Source organism: Microcaecilia unicolor, chromosome 11 (assembly GCF_901765095.1).
Source record: "Microcaecilia unicolor chromosome 11, aMicUni1.1, whole genome shotgun sequence".
Lineage (NCBI taxonomy): Eukaryota > Metazoa > Chordata > Amphibia > Gymnophiona > Siphonopidae > Microcaecilia > Microcaecilia unicolor.
In genome coordinates, this window is record NC_044041.1 from 118,846,525 (window position 1) to 118,862,592 (window position 16,068).

The 16,068-nt window shown below is 50.7% G+C and overlaps 1 protein-coding gene across 2 annotated transcripts in view; it reads right to left on the minus strand.

The window, feature by feature from the left end:
* Positions 1-13,808, minus strand: part of MAP3K11 (mitogen-activated protein kinase kinase kinase 11) — a 75,953-nt gene extending 62,145 nt beyond the window's left edge. For both annotated transcript variants that reach the window (XM_030218613.1, XM_030218612.1), the window contains exons 1-2: positions 12,161-13,808; positions 6,745-6,925 (exon numbers count right to left, since the gene is read on the minus strand). In XM_030218613.1, coding sequence (XP_030074473.1) covers positions 6,745-6,925; positions 12,161-12,839 — 860 coding nt within the window. In that variant the 5' untranslated portion in view covers positions 12,840-13,808. The remainder of the gene's footprint in view (positions 1-6,744; positions 6,926-12,160) is intronic.
* Between the last annotated feature and the right edge of the window lie 2,260 nt (positions 13,809-16,068).

A 16,068-nucleotide genomic window follows, 5' to 3' on the forward strand; every position in this document is an offset into this window, starting at 1 on the left:
TCCCCACACAAGTGGGGGAGGGGAATCCGTCCAGCTCATCCCCGCGGAGCGGGGGAGGGACACCACACCCGCCGATGCGGGGGGATCTGGCTTATCCTGCAACCGCAACCGCGGGAGGAGCTGACTGACCCTAACACCGCCGAAGCGGGAGGGTACAAAGCTGCCCTACAGCCGCACGAAGCGGGAGGGAGTGCCGGCAGAATTTTAAGTCTCAATCCAGCCCCGTAAAACGGAGGGGAGAGGAATGCAGCAGCTCACTGTAACACAAACTCGCCTTAACTCTTGAAGAATCCAAGTGAAAAAACTTGAACACGAAGTCTTTCTGAAGTAACTGAAGACTAAACTTGAACCTGAAATGCAACCAGAATAAAAACAGTACAGATATCTGGGAGGGGCTATGGATTGATCAGCTATGATTAATGGAAAGAAAATTATCAGGTATGATTATACATAATTTTACCTTCCATATCATCAAGCTGATCAATCCATAGACTGGTGGGATGTACCGAAGCAGTACTCACCCAGGGCGGGACAATGAAATCCCTGACCTCAACACCGAAGCTCCAAACCGGGCCTCCGCCCGTGCAGCCACAGTCAAACGGTAATGCTTGGAGAATGTATGAGCCGAAGCCCAAGTTGCCGCCTTGCATATCTCTTCCAAGGAGACGGATCCGGCCTCTGCCATCGAGGCCGCCTGAGCTCTCGTGGAGTGAGCCTTCAGCTGGATAGGCGGCACCTTCCCCGCGGCCACATAAGCCGCTGCAATGGCTTCCTTGACCCATCTTGCCACTGTAGGCTTAGCAGCCTGCAGACCCTTACGAGGACCTGCAAACAGGACAAACAGATGATCCGATTTCCGGAAATCATTGGTCACTTCCAAGTATCTGATGATGACTCGTCTCACATCCAGATATTTAAGAGCAGAGTACTCCTCTGGGTAGTCCTCCCTACGAAAGGAAGGGAGACAGAGCTGCTGATTCACATGGAAGCGAGAAACAATCTTGGGCAGGAAGGAAGGCACTGTGCGAATAGTCACTCCTGCCTCAGTGAACTGCAGAAAAGGCTCTCGACATGAGAGCGCCTGGAGCTCGGAAACTCTTCTGGCCGAAGTGATAGCCACCAAAAAGACTGCTTTCAACGTCAGGTCTTTCAGAGATGCCCTCGACAAGGGTTCAAAAGGCGGCTTCTGCAATGCTCTTAGTACCAGGTTGAGATTCCACGCAGGCACCACTGAGTGCAGAGGAGGGCGCAGGTGATTAACTCCCTTGAGAAAGCGCACCACATCTGGCTGCGAAGCCAGGGAAGCACCCTTCAGGCGGCCCCTGAAGCAAGCCAGAGCCGCTACCTGGACTTTAAGGGAACTGAGCGACAGGCCTTTCTCCAGACCTTCTTGCAGGAACGCCAACACTGAAGAAATTGGAGCAGTGAAGGGAGAAAGTGAGCCTGCTTCACACCACGCTGCAAAGATACGCCAAACCCTGGCGTAAGCAGTAGAAGTAGAGCGCTTCCTCGCTCTCAGCATAGTGGCGATGACCTTGTCTGAGAAGCCCTTCTTCCTCAGACGCTGCCGCTCAATAGCCAGGCCGTAAGACCAAAGGGGGAGGGATCCTCCATCACCACGGGACCCTGATGTAACAGGCCCTGCTCCACTGGCAGCCGCAGAGGATCGTCGACTGAGAGCCTGATCAAGTCCGCATACCAGGGACGCCTGGGCCAATCCGGACCCACCAGGATTACCCTGCCGGGATGCTTTGCCACCCGGTCTAGCACCCTGCCCAACATGGGCCAGGGCGGGAACACATAGAGAAGCTCTTGTGTCGGCCACTGTTGGAGAAGAGCATCTACTCCCAGGGATCGAGGGTCCTGTCCTCTGCTGAAAAAGCGCGGCACTTGGCAATTGGCCGATGACGCCATCAGATCTAGGCTCGGCTGGCCCCAGCGCTTCGTGATGTCCAAGAACGCCTGAGCAGATAGCTGCCACTCTCCGGGCTCCAAGGTATGGCGACTGAGAAAGTCCGCCTTGACATTCATGACTCCGGCAATGTGGGCCGCTGAAAGCTGCTCCAGGTTCGCTTCCGCCCACTGGCAAATATTCATAGCCTCCTTGGCTAGAGGGGCGCTCTTGGTACCTCCCTGGCGGTTGACATAGGCCACAGCCGTGGCATTGTCCGACAGGACCCGTACAGGCTTCAACACCAGTACCGGGATGAACTCCAAAAGCGCCAACCGAATGGCTCTGAGTTCCAGGAGGTTGATAGACCACTTTGCCTCTGCAGGAGACCATAGCCCCTGCGCTGTCCTTCCCAAGCAGTGGGCTCCCCAGCCCGACAACGAGGCGTCCGTCGTGACGACAATCCACTCTGGGGTCACCAGAGGCATTCCCGCAGACAACTTGTCTGTCTGCATCCACCAGCTCAGCGCCTTGCGCACTGCTGGGTCCAAGGGAAGGCGCACAGCATAATCCTCCGACATCGGAGTCCAGCGCTGCAGCAAAGAGTGTTGAAGTGGTCTCATATGAGCCCTGGCCCAGGGCACAACTTCCATCGTGGCCGTCATAGAGCCCAACAGCTGCACATAGTCCCAAGCCCGAAGGGGAGAGGCTACTAGGAACTGGTCCACCTGAGCCTGAAGTTTGACAATCCGATTGTCTGGCAGGAACACTCTGCCCACTTGGGTGTCGAATCGAACTCCCAGGTACTCCAGGGACTGAGTCGGGCGCAGCTGGCTCTTCTCCCAGTTGATGATCCATCCCAGGGAGCTCAAAAGAGCAACTACCCGGTCCACAGCTCTGCCGCACTCTGCATAAGAGGGGGCTCGGATCAACCAGTCGTCCAGATAAGGATGGACTTGTACCCCTTCCTTTCGTAGGAAGGCCGCGATGACCACCATTACTTTGGAAAAGGTCCGCGGAGCAGTAGCCAACCCGAAAGGGAGGGCTCTGAACTGGAAGTGTCGTCCCAGGACTGCAAAACGCAGAAAGCGTTGATGAGGAGGCCAGATGGGAATATGTAGGTACGCTTCCTTGATGTCCAAGGATGCCAGGAACTCTCCTGCCTTCACTGCCGCTATAACAGAGCGGAGAGTCTCCATGCGAAAGTGCCGCACTTTCAAGGCCCGATTGACCCCTTTGAGGTCGAGGATAGGCCGGACAGAACCTCCTTTCTTTGGTACCACAAAGTAAATGGAGTAACGTCCCTTGCCAAGCTGACTTTCTGGCACCGGAACGACAGCGCCCAGGCGGATCAGATTGTCCAAGGTCTGCTGCACTGCCACAGCTTTGACCGGAGACTTGCAGGGAGAGAGTACAAACCCGTCTTTTAAGGGTCGGCAGAACTCTAGTTTGTAGCCGTCTCTGATGACTTCCAGCACCCACGCGTCTGAAGTTATTGTGGTCCACTCGCCCAGAAACGAGGACAGCCGTCCTCCAATCTGCACTGGGGCGTGGACCAAGACCCCGTCATTGGGTATGAGACCCTGGGGGAGGACCGGAGGGAGCACCTCCGGGACGGCGGTCTCTGCGAAAGGAATGCTGCTTGGGGGAGAAATTCCTCTTAAAGGAAGAGGGGGCAGAAAAACCCGACCTGCCCGGGCGGTACCGACGGGCTTCCAGAAACCGTCCTCTGGAGGTACCGGGACGAGCACTAGCCCGAGCCCTGACGTCTGGCAACTTCTTGCCCTTAGACGTGCCGAGATCGGTCACGATTTTGTCCAGCTCGACCCCAAAGAGCAGCTTGCCTTTAAAAGGCAATCTAGCCAGGCGGGATTTAGAGGCGTGGTCAGCAGACCAATGTTTCAGCCAAAGCCACCGCCGCGCAGAGACTGTCTGAGCCATGCCTTTAGCTGAGGCTCTCAAGACATCATACAGCAAGTCTGCCAAATAGGCTAAGCCCGATTCCAGGGCCGGCCAATCAGCCCTCAAGGAATGATCCGAGGGGGAAGCCCGCTGTACCATAGTCAGGCACGCCCTGGCCACATAGGAGCCGCAAACTGAGGCCTGCAAATTTAAAGCAGCCGCCTCAAAGGACGACCTTAAGGCCGCCTCCAATCTTCTGTCTTGGGCGTCCTTTAGGGCTGTGCCACCTTCCACCGGCAACGCCGTTTTCTTAGTCACCGCAGTGATCAAAGAATCCACGGTAGGCCACAGATAGGCCTCACGTTCACTCACAGCCAAAGGATAGAGGCGGGACATAGCCCTAGCCACTTTAAGGCTCGCTTCTGGGACATCCCATTGAGCCGAAATTAAGGTGTGCATGGCATCATGCACGTGGAAGGTTCTAGGCGGGCGCTTCGTCCCCAGCATAATGGCAGAGCCAACAGGGGCTGAGGGAGAGACGTCCTCCGGAGAGGAAATCTTCAAAGTGTCCATGGCCTGTAACAACAGGTTGGGCAAATCCTCTGGGCTAAAAAGCCGCGCTGCAGAGGGGTCATCCGCTCCATTCGAGCGGGGATCCGTCTCCTCCAAGGAATCCGCAAAGGACCGTTGGGAGACCTCAGACACGCTGCCCTCATCTACATCGGAGGAGACAAATTCCTCCAAGGCCTGGGAATCAACCCGAGGGCGTTTACCTCTGGGAACTCAACCTCTTTACCAGACGAGGGAGCAGGGGCAGCGTTGTGCATGAGGAAGGCCTGATGCAGCAGCAAAACAAACTCGGGGGAGAAACCCCCCAGACTGTGCACTTCCGCAGCCTGGGCAACAGCCCTAGACGCACCCTCAACCGGCGCTCTCAATAGCGGGGGAGAGACATGCTGCGCATCCAAAATGGCGTCCGGCGCGAAACTCCGCGAAGGAGCCGCGCGGGAACAACGGCTCTTAACTTTAGCCGCTTCTGTGCCGTCGCCCAAATTAAGGGCGTTCATGGCATTAATGTCTCCAACCTCAAGGGCGGCCCAAGAAGAAGCCGTCCGAGCCGCGTGGCCGGCCAAGATGGCGGAGGCGAGGAGCGGGGGATGGGCGTTTATGGCGGGAAAAACCGCCACGCCGGAGGAAGGACCGGGACATGCATCGGTCACGAAACTGTCACCCCACAAGGGCGAATCAGGCTTTAAGACCCCCGCATCCCCTCTAGAAGCGCTCAAGCGACCCGGGGAGCGACCCTTTGCGCCCTCGCCCTCCGACGCCATATGCCACGAGGAGAAGAATCGGGGAACCCCCTGCCCGCTATAAAAAGGTAAAAATTACCTGCTGTCCGCTCCGAGTTGTAACGACCTGGTGTCCCAGTGAGTAGCTGCAATAGACGCTTAAATAAACGTCGAGATAAACGCCTTTAAAGACGTTCAAAATTTTTTTTTTTTTTTTTTTTTTTAACGGAGCCAGCGGGAGGGGGGAGAAAAGGAGGGACCTGGCACCACCAGGTTTGCACTTGCTCAAAAGAGCCCTCAACCCCAGGCACTCAACAAAACCTAAAAATTAGGCTTGGAGGCCTAGCCAGAGCTGCTGCTGTGTGTGACCACCACCTGCTGAGATAGAGAACATACTGGGGAGTTTCCGGCAGCACATGACCACATATAGGGAGGCAAAAGTTTGCTCTCTATCTCCACCTGCTGGTAGATGGACACAACTCACCAGTCTATGGATTGATCAGCTTGATGATATGGAAGTGCATGCTGTTTATTCCCTCTTCCCAAAAGATGTGTACAATTTTAAGACATAAAACATTTTGAAGGCATACACCTCAGTTACCTCCGACTGTTCCTTTACCTTTTCTCTACTAGGGATTCCCTGTGCTTATCCCAGACTTTAGCCCTTACTCCCCCCATCACTGAGAATCCCCGGTGCTTATTCCCTCATTCCTCCACCAGTGAGGATCCTCTGTGCTTACCCTGAGCTATACCCCCCCCCCCCCCCCCCCCCCACCACTGAGCATTCTTTATGCTTATTGAGTTTTACACTTTACCTCCCCCCACTGTTGAGAATCCTCTGTGCTTACCCTGAGCTTTACCTTTCACTCCCCCTCCACTGAGGATCCTCTGTGCTTATTCCAGATCTTTTTGAATTCTGTTACCATTCTTCCCCTGGGAGATCCTACCATGCCTTTTCCATTAAAAAAATGTTTTCCAATGTTGCTCCTGTGTCTACCCTTCCCCTTTTGAGTGTCCCTTCTTTAATTACACCTTTGAGGTACTAGAGTGTTTCTATCTCCACCTCCCTCCCCTCTTATAGGATGTATAGATTTAGGTCTCATTGGCTTTTAAAGCAGATCCCTCACCATTTTGGTGGCCTCTCTCTGGACTGCTTTCACTCTCTTTATATCCACCACTAGCAGTTAAGCCCGTTAAAACGGGCGAGATTTCCAGCTACCCTCCTCGCCGCCGCTCCCTCCCCCCTGCACTGACCTGACAGCGCCTCTCACCTCCGTGTGAAAGCGCTGCAGGCAGCAGCAGATCGCTCTGCTGCTTACTGCAGCGCTTCCACAAGGAGGTGAGAGGCGCTGTCAGGTCAGTGCAGGGGGCCCGATACGGAGGGGGGCGGGAGCGGCGGTGGAGATGGGGGGGGAGGGGGGAGGTTGGTGCGCGCAATGTTCGTTTCCAGGCTCCAGCGGCAGCGGCCGACAGTCCAACTCCGCTTCCCTCTCTGTTCCGCCCTCTGACATCATCACATCTTGACACGAGGGCGGGACAGAGAGGGAAGTCTCTACTGCGCATTTGCAGGTGAGTCGGTCACTTTCCATTTATATGTTTGATTCTTGGGGAGGAGACCCAACACTCTCAGACTCTCAGTGCAGGAGCTGGGCAGGTCCCTACCTCCAGACGTCACTGCCCTTGGAGAACGTAGAGGACTTGATGACCTCGGGCGCCATCCAGGCATAGGTGCCGGCTGTGCTCATCTTGGTGGTCTTATGCCACTCCCGGGCGAGCCCGAAGTCTGTAATCTTCAGGGTCTTGTTCTCCATGTCTTCATTCTCGATCCTCTCAAACAGCAGGACTGCAGTAAAAGAGGGGTCACAGGTCAGCAGGCTAATGGGAGTGCCTCATGTTTTCAGAATAGGGGGAAGGGGTTGGACATCCCAACTCATAAATCATCCTGGGTGTAGGAAAAATAACCAAGTCCTCTTTCCCTTCTTCCCTGCCCACATACACATACGTTTACCACCTTCCAGCTCACTGTTCCTCAGCCAGGTTGGTTCTGCAGTATTCAGACATTGTCAGAATACAGTCCTATGCACTTGCGTTTGTTTGTTTTAACAGTTGGCTGATTTAACCAGTATGACTGATTCTACAGACATGGGGAGAGTCCAGGGCAGTAGCTACCAGTTCAGGCTGGAGTTGTATTAGGTGCATACAGAAACTCCCACATGCAAATACCTGCCCTTTCACCAAAACATTTCACAGGATCCCACATTCACAAAAGAACAAAATTCAACATAATAGAATCCTTCACGTACTCATCTTCCAATGATATCATTCAGTGTAAAAAATGTGACGAAGGGTGCTATATTGGAGAAACAAAACAGATACTAAAGAAGAGATTTAATCTACATAGACATCATATGAAAAACGCCAGTACCAACCAGGACGTCACCTCTGTGGGGCAGCACTTTACAAAATCAGAACACTGTACCAATGATTTTATGGTGAGAATACTAAAAGGTAACTTTAAAACAATACAGGAACATAAGACCTTTGAAGTCAGAATGATGATTAAATATTTTTGACACCCACCAGATAGGACTTAACAAAGATCTAGGTTTTCTAGCCCATTATAAACCATAAAATTCTACTGCTTGGTCACCCTCTTATCACCATGCATATCTCCCTGTCCCTCATCCACCTGTTCCTCCCTGTCTCTCACCTAACCCACCCCACTCTCATCCTGTTAAACTGTCACTGAAATACTTTGATGCTTCACTTATATATACTGTTATTTATCAACATTTGCTTATTTCTGATCTGACGAAGGACTACCTTCCAAAGCTAATCAAAAAAATGTATTAAGTTAGTCCAATGAAAAAGGTATCATCTTATTTTCTTTTCTATGTTTTATTTTATTCTATTTCTATTGATTACCTTTAAAAGTGGACTAACATGGCTACCACATCTCTCTGCCCTTTCACCTGAAAGACCATTGCTAGCCATGCAAAAAATGACAGAACATACACCCTGGGTTCCTCGATAATGTTACCGCCACACAGAAAGTTTGCATTAGCCTTGCCTTTCAGCACTGGAGCCCATACAGCCACCAAGGATACAGGAATTCATGTGGACCTTACAGCCTTCACCTGGCATCTCATCAGCTTTAACAATCTCCCCTCTCGGTGTTAGGGTACCTATTTACTGCCCCTATTCCCTTCCCCCTTAGGATTTGGATTTGATCACTTGCCTTTCCAAACCCAATCCAAGTTACATTTCTGGTACAGCAAGTTTTTCCCTGTCCCAAAGATTTGCAGAATAAGTTTGTACCTGAGGTAGCAGAGAATTATGTGACTTGCCAAGGTCACATGGCATGTCAGAGGGAGAAATAGGATTTAAACCTTGGCCTCCCTCAGCCCACTGCTCTAGCCACCTGCTTTACCCCTTCAGTCCCACCTGCCCATCTCCCCTCAGCAGTTCCTGTATCCACTTACTGCCCCTGAGTTCCCAGATCTGTTTGTTACTCCTACTTTCCCCTGCCTCCTCTGTCTCTGATTATTGCCCCTGCTTTCCCACCTCCTCCCTCTCTTTCCCTTCTGCAGTTTTGTGTCAGTTACTGCCTTTGTGACAGAGCCAGTGATTAGAACTGAGACACAGAAGGATAGAGGGACTCTCCTCAGGGTCACAAAAAGTGTCAGTGGCAGAGCTGAGGCTTAGAACAAGAGCCCAGAGGTCACAGCCCGAGTCAGTGAGAGATGAGGATTAGAACTGAGGCAGAGGCACAGGGATTAGTTTGGGGAGATTCTTTTTTTGCTTGTTCAGGGGAAGAAGCTGGAGTCACATCATTTTGTTTTGACACAGCACCACAGTCTCCTCACCCTTTCACTTCCTCCCCCCCCCCCCCCCCCGAGTTGGTGCCCGAGCTCATGGGGGAAGGGGAGAGATGCTAAGATGGTATGGGGCTTCCGGGCCCGCAGGGCTAATGAGGGCCTTCTGCGTCACTGCAGAATGCAGTTTCCACATTCCTTCCTCTGGGCAGAGGCCTGACAACGCAGTTCAGAAAAATCAGGAAATACACATTTCTCTGTACATCCTGAGTTTCTGTGGAGCAAGAGAGACGGGTTCCAGACTCAATGCAGCTCCATCATATTGCATAATGGCAGTGAGACGCACACTATTGATGATCCCCATTCTCTTCATCATAATCCCTCCTCTGCCTCTCACAGTAAACAGCAAGCTGCACACAGCATCAATAATTCCCATCTCTAGCTCCTATCATCCATCACTGAAGAAATCACATTTAAAAACTTCACCTTCTCCATAATAATTATGCCTCCTTATACTAAACAGCAGCACCGAGCAGCACACAGCATTGATGATCCCATCCACAATAACCCCTTCTCTTCCTCTCAAATTATATGGCAACACTGAGAAGCACACAGCATCAATGAGTCTCATCCTCTTCACAATAATCCCCCTTCCTCCTCTCTCATATTACACAGCAGCGATGATGAGCTTCCTCCTCCTCTCACAGTATACAGCAGCACTGATGACCTGTAGGCCCTTGGACACATTCCTGTATCTGTCCAATGGTCTCCATAAGTGGCCCATTGTCTCCACCCCCCATTCCCAGGGCACCCCCATCCATAGTAGCTGTAAAATAGTGCTCTGACCCTCTATTGGCTCCCCCCTTAAAAGAGGGCTCCTAGAAGACCACATTTCTGCCCAGCCTTTCTGAAAATCTGATCTTCCCCACCACCTGTGCATTCTGCTACTTCTGGTGCTGATAGCAAGATAAAAGCAGAGACCCCCACATATCCCCTGCATATTTAAGATGAGAGGGAAGCAGCACAAGGCTGCAGGTCAGATCCCTACAGTAAGCAAATTGCCAGCAGGCTCTCTCACCACCCCCCCTCTCTTTCCAAACAATCCCAGCGCACCAGTGTCTCCATTGTCCATAAAGATGAAGATCCGGGAGCAGGAAACTGCTCAAAGAGCTGGTGATAGCCTTCAGGAAATGGAACAGGGTGGGGGAGGGTGGCCCAATTGTTCCAGTTCACACCGGAAACCCCCTCCTCAGTCTAGTCAGACCTAGACTGTTTTGGCCTAGCTTACTCTATTAAGCCTACACCCTCCCCCTCCCCCCCCCCCCATCTCTGAATGGATTCTAGGTGAGTCATGGACTCTCTCACACACTCACAATACCTACTGTACCCGCCTTGGAGGGGTACAATTGCAAACAGGGTGAGTCAAATCCAAACAAACAAATAATGATGCTCTGATGCTGGAGGCAGCAAGGCCGGTGTTAGGGAAAGGCAAACAGGGCAACTGCCCCGGGCCCCAAAATTTCCTGAAGTGTGAAGAGAGACAACCTGCAAGCAAGCTTTGGGGCCCCCTCCCTAGCGTCTTACCTGGGCCCCATCATGTCCAGCACCGGCCCCGGGAGGCAACACAACAAGGCTCACTAGCCTGTTCCCATGACCTGAATTCCACCATTCTGGCACTTAACCCCTACCCTTCTCTCTTTCTGTATATATGTAGCCTAGTGGTTAGTACAGTGGACTTTGATCCTGGGGAACCGAGTTCGATTCCCACTGCAGCTCCTTGTGACTCTGGGCAAGTCACTTAACCCTCCATTGCCCCTGGTACAAAATAAGTACCTGAATTGATGTAAACCGCTTTGAATGTAGTTGCAAAAACCTCAGAAAGGCGGTATATCAAGTCCCATTTCCCTTTCCCTTCCACTGCATCTCACACCTACCTTAGGTGCACTAAAGCATTAATTATCAGAAGGCTCTGTCAGCACAATGTACAGTATGGAGAGCAAACCAGGGCATCAGCACCACAGCCCTATACAGGTGTCACACTGATACATGTAAAGCAGGAAAAACAGCACAGAGAGCAGAGGAGTAACCACATTAAAGATCTTTGCACCTCTGACTGAAAAAAAAATCTCTGTAAGAAACACATTATAACAGGACAAGAATAAAGCAAAGAAGAATTAGGAACAAGATGGGCATTCTTCAGAACACGTGACTTTTGGACTGGGCACAGAAGTTGATAGCGAACTGATTCACGATTCTGATTAAATAATTGGTAATGTTGATTTCTACAACTACTGCACCTGCCCCCCTCCCTCAAGACCCCATCTACTTTGGGGGGTGAAGGAGGGAGACTAGTAAACCACCTGATCTAATCTGGGGTTTTCTAACACAGCACCCCCACAGCTGGATATTAAATCATCTCCTGAGTTCTAATCCCTGGCTCTGCCACTGACCTGAAGCTTGCTGGGAGACATTTTCAGAAAAAAAAAGGATGGGGGAAAGAACAGGGGAGAAACGGGTATTTTGCAGATATGGGGGAGGAGGGTGCAGGGATATGAAGGAGAGTGGATTGTGGAAAGACAGTAGGGATACTGAATGTGCTGGGAAAGAGGTAGGGGACATTTGATGTGAAATTAAATTTTGAGGGGCAGTATAGGGGGGATGGGAGCAATCTAGTGTGGATGAAGAGGGAGTAGGGACAGGGGTACTAAAATGGCATGTGGGACGGAATGGAGTAATTAATGTTGAAGGGTGTCTGTCTGTATGTAATATAAATGGGAAAAGAGTGTAGGTCTTTGGTGTAGCTGGGGGGATGGGGTGCTGTATAAAGGGTGTTGGAGAAACTGAAGGGGGTATTTAATGTGGTCCAATTTAAGGTCCAAATGGATAATGAAGAGTATGACCTTGCTATGAGGGTCTCACATTACAAGAGGCCTTAATGCTTCACTGAAAAAATGTAAATGTATTTGTAAATAATCATAATTATTTAATATTACTAATGCACACAATAACAACATTAATAAAAATGTACCTCCTACTTAATTGGGGGGGGGGGGGTCAGAATACACATAGGAGCCAGCTCTGTGGGTGTAGTGAGTGCTGACCACCCCCAATATTGAGCAAGCTCCTTCAGGCATTCTGTGCTGCGTTTAGCACCCCCAATCGTTTTGAAAAGTTGGCTCCTACGAATCCAGCCCTGGGGGAAAAGGGGATGTGGTACTGTGCACATTGGGGAGGGCAATTGGAGGAGGGGTCATAGTACTCACTGTTGTCTGATTTTAGGTCCCGATGGATGACTGGCACTATGGCTTCATTATGCAGGTAGTTCATGCCGCGGGCAATCTGAACGGCCCAGTGTACGAGTACATGTGGGGGGATGCGACGGCCAGCAAGCGCCCGGCTCAAGGGCCCTCCACGTGCATACTCCATTACAAGGCACAGGTTGGGCGGCTGCAGGCAGACAGAGCGCAGCGCGATGATGTTGGGGTGCCGGAGCATGGCAAAGAGCCGTGCCTCCTGCTTCACCTTCTCCGCAGTAGCGCCAATGTCTTCATCTGGCTCCTGGCGTGCTGCCTTCACTGCCACTGGCTCACCCCGCCAGTTGCCTCGGTATACCTTGCCGAAGCCACCGGCACCGATCACCTCCTCCAGCCGCAGCTCATCAAAGTCCACCTCGGGCAGGTGCCCTGGTTTCCCCGCCCCAGGGCACACATAGTTACAAGGGAAGATACCCAGCTGCTCATTGACCTTGCCCGCCCACCAGCCCTCATCGCCGGACACAGCTGAGTCTCGGGACAACACCTCCACCCAGTCCCCCTTGCGCAGGGTCAGCTCATCCTGCCCACCTGACTCATAGTCAAAGACAGCTGTCCAGAGTTGGGGTGCTGGCTGAGGGGTCCGGGGTGAGATGGTGGCCTTCAGCAGCAGGTTCCGTACCGGGTCCATTGCAGCCCCTACTAGCCTGGCCGGATCATCATGCCAGACTGTGCGCACAATTCCTCATTGCGTGCTTGAATGGAAGAAAGCCATCAGGGCCTGGTGCCCACTCCTTGCATTCAACAGCTGAAGAGTACAGAGCTCCTTGTTAACTCCTCCAGAGCATCCTGCAAAATGGATCCAGTTCCTCTCAGTAAAACGGCTCTGGCCTCTAAGTTCCTCTGATTTCCTGTTAAATAGTTACAAAAATAAAATACAACTCCAACGCTTCCCAGAAGACTAGTCTGCGAGTTGTCCTACTGTCCCTTATCTGTTTTCTAGCTTCCTCTTAAGCTCGTCTCCGTCCTTTGATCTCTTTTAACGACGCGAGGGAGTGAAAAAAAAAAAAGTCAAACAAATTTATATATTTAAAAAATCTTTTAAACGGTAGACAGATTTCTCACCCAAGCCGAGTAGGGGAGAGGGAGGATCACCATCAAAATCGAAACAAAACTGCCCTAATAACCCGCACGATCTCAGAAGGGGAAGTTTGAAGACTTAAAACCAGTGTTAAAATCCACAGCCAGCAAAGGCAAATCCTCTTCCGGACTGCGAGTTCCAGTGCCCGGGTCCATGTGCTGGAAGCGAAATCCTCCTGGACCGGCAGCGATCGGACGCTTTTCCCCTTTATCCAGAGCCAAAATGTACTTGAGAGATTGGTTAACTTATTATTATTGTTGGTGGGTTTTTTCACTTGCTGTTTTTCCTGTTTCTTTAGGGAAGGGGGAGCAGAGAAGGAGAGTGAGAGTCTGCGTAAAGGAAGTGTGCTCGGTGCGCACACACACACACACTCACAAGCAAAGTCCGGGTAAACCAATGCCAAAGGCAAAAATAGAGAGAGGGAGAGCGAGATCCAGCAGCCACTTCCTCTGGCACTGTGACCACGATGACAGGTCTCGGCTTCCCTGCACCCCCTCTCCTCCTTTGCACTTTTGCCCCGGAGGCGTCTCGATGGGTGGGGTTTGTCCGTTCAATTTGGGCTTTCTGTGCGTCTGGGGGGGGGGGGGGGGGAATCCGTTCAATTTGGGCTTTCTGTGCGTCTGGCGGGAGAGGGCACATCTGCTGATGGGGGGGGGGGGGGGGGGGGGGGGTCCGATTTCACTTTTTCACACTTCCTTGCTTTCACCGGAGAGGGTTGTCTGGACTTTCAGAAGGGGGAAAGCATTTATTTATCTATAAGTCCATCAATGACTTAAATTCCCAGCACTTTCCCCACTGTTTAGAACAAATTACCTATTGGGCGTAGCCAGACAACAGATTTTGGGTGGGCCTAGGCAAGAAGTGGGTGGGCACCAAGTGTTTTCCCCCACCACGACCACCAAAAAAATATCTCAGATAGTGGGAAAACGCTTCTTTCCACCTTGGCAGTCTGCAGCAGGCATGCACTGAAAAGTGAGCATGTGCAGGTGCTAGTATCGTAGAGAGTAGCATTTTCGTTACCATCAGGGGAAATTCTTCAGCTGGTGGAGCTTGGGATCCCCACCAGCTACCGCTAAATGTGTGCTACTGTTTGGTGGGCCTGAGCCCTAAGAGGGTGGGCCCTGGCCCACCTGTGGCTACCCCACTGCCTATGGTTGTTGTCACCATTGCTGGGGAATAATCTTCTCTTGCAGCGGTGCCCTGCATGCCTCACTGCAAACCTTCAACATTGTACGTTCCCCTCCCCCTTTCAAGTCCCTAATTCTTCCTCCCCCCCCCCCAAGATTTTGATAAACTCAACAAAGACAATCAATGAGAACAATTTCTAAATCCAAGAGGTTATTTGAAATTTCCCATTCTTCCTAAGGGTAAAAGTACATCTTATGGTTCTTGCATTTGTCTGGCCTTGAATGCAGCTGTTCCTTGCCTCCCCCCCCCCCCCCCCGCCAAAAGCTGCCACCTTGGGTGACCACCTAAGGATTAAACCGGCCCAGTCCATCAGTGCCAGCTGTGGTTCAAGCAGTACTTATGTGAGCTTCCTTAAAGACAGTGCCCTGTCAACCCTGCTAGGACTCCAGTCACTACAGGATTACTTAAGGGCTGTTTACGTAATACAGGACCTTTTTTATTCTTATTTTATTTATTTATTTATTGCATTTGTATCCCACATTTTCCCACCTTTTTGCGGGTTCAGTGTGGCTTACAATAAGAAATGAATGATGGAAGTACAATTTGTTACAAATTGGTTATGGATTACATTGTGCAGAATTATGCAAGACAATCGAAGTGTCACTAAGGAGTGCAACAATGGAACACAAACATTGAACATTGGAAGGAGACAATGGGAGCTTAAAGGGCAATACTAAGGCATAAAGACATATGGTATACCTATTTCTGTGAGTAAAGGTATGAGTGATGTGGGATTACGGGGGATGAGAGTTCAGAAGTGGATGTATAGTGTATTAATGAACAGTAAGTGTGGATTTTATGTGTTTTGGCTCTTTCCGTAAATTTTTTCAAAAAGATGGGTCTTCAATAATATGTGGAAGGAAGCTTGAGCCCTGCGGCAGATAACACATGCAAATCTTTAGTAAAAGACTCTCATAGTGTTCTGTAAATCAGTCCAAACCTAGCTGTTCTGGATGGCCTTTGGCTAACTTTATCCTTTTTAGTTCAAACATTATATTTATTTTCAATAATTAACAAACAAAGGGAACAAGAAAAAAAACCCCATCTAGATTGCACATTATGAATCAGTATACATGGATAGCAATCAAACACAGCGAAGATAACAATGAAAACACGAACAGTCACTATTGACTATAAGACTTCAATCCAAACAAGGCACGACTCAAAATGGGCCTGTATTTCGGCCACCTGGCCTGCTTCTGGAGCCCAATCCCATTAAGGGTGCTATACTCAAATTATTACGCACCATAGGCGGTATTTATCAATAATGATAGTGGGAGCGTGACTATCACTCGTGCTCCCGCAACTGCTCATCAAGCTCTGGACGTGCTATTCACAATGAAACAAAGATATAACAAAGATAAGAGAACAAAAACTGTACTTATTAAGAAAATACAGGAAATGAATGGAGTCTAAGTCAGTCCAACAAAAAGAAAATATCATATATAAACAGAACATCAAGGATTAAAGTTAGAGTTAGTAATAAGGATATCAGGCAAATTCCCACCCAGACAGTTCCCACCACCAATTCCCCCCACCTAGGACAATTCTCACTTAAGGGGGACAATTCCTACTAAAGACTCCCCCACCC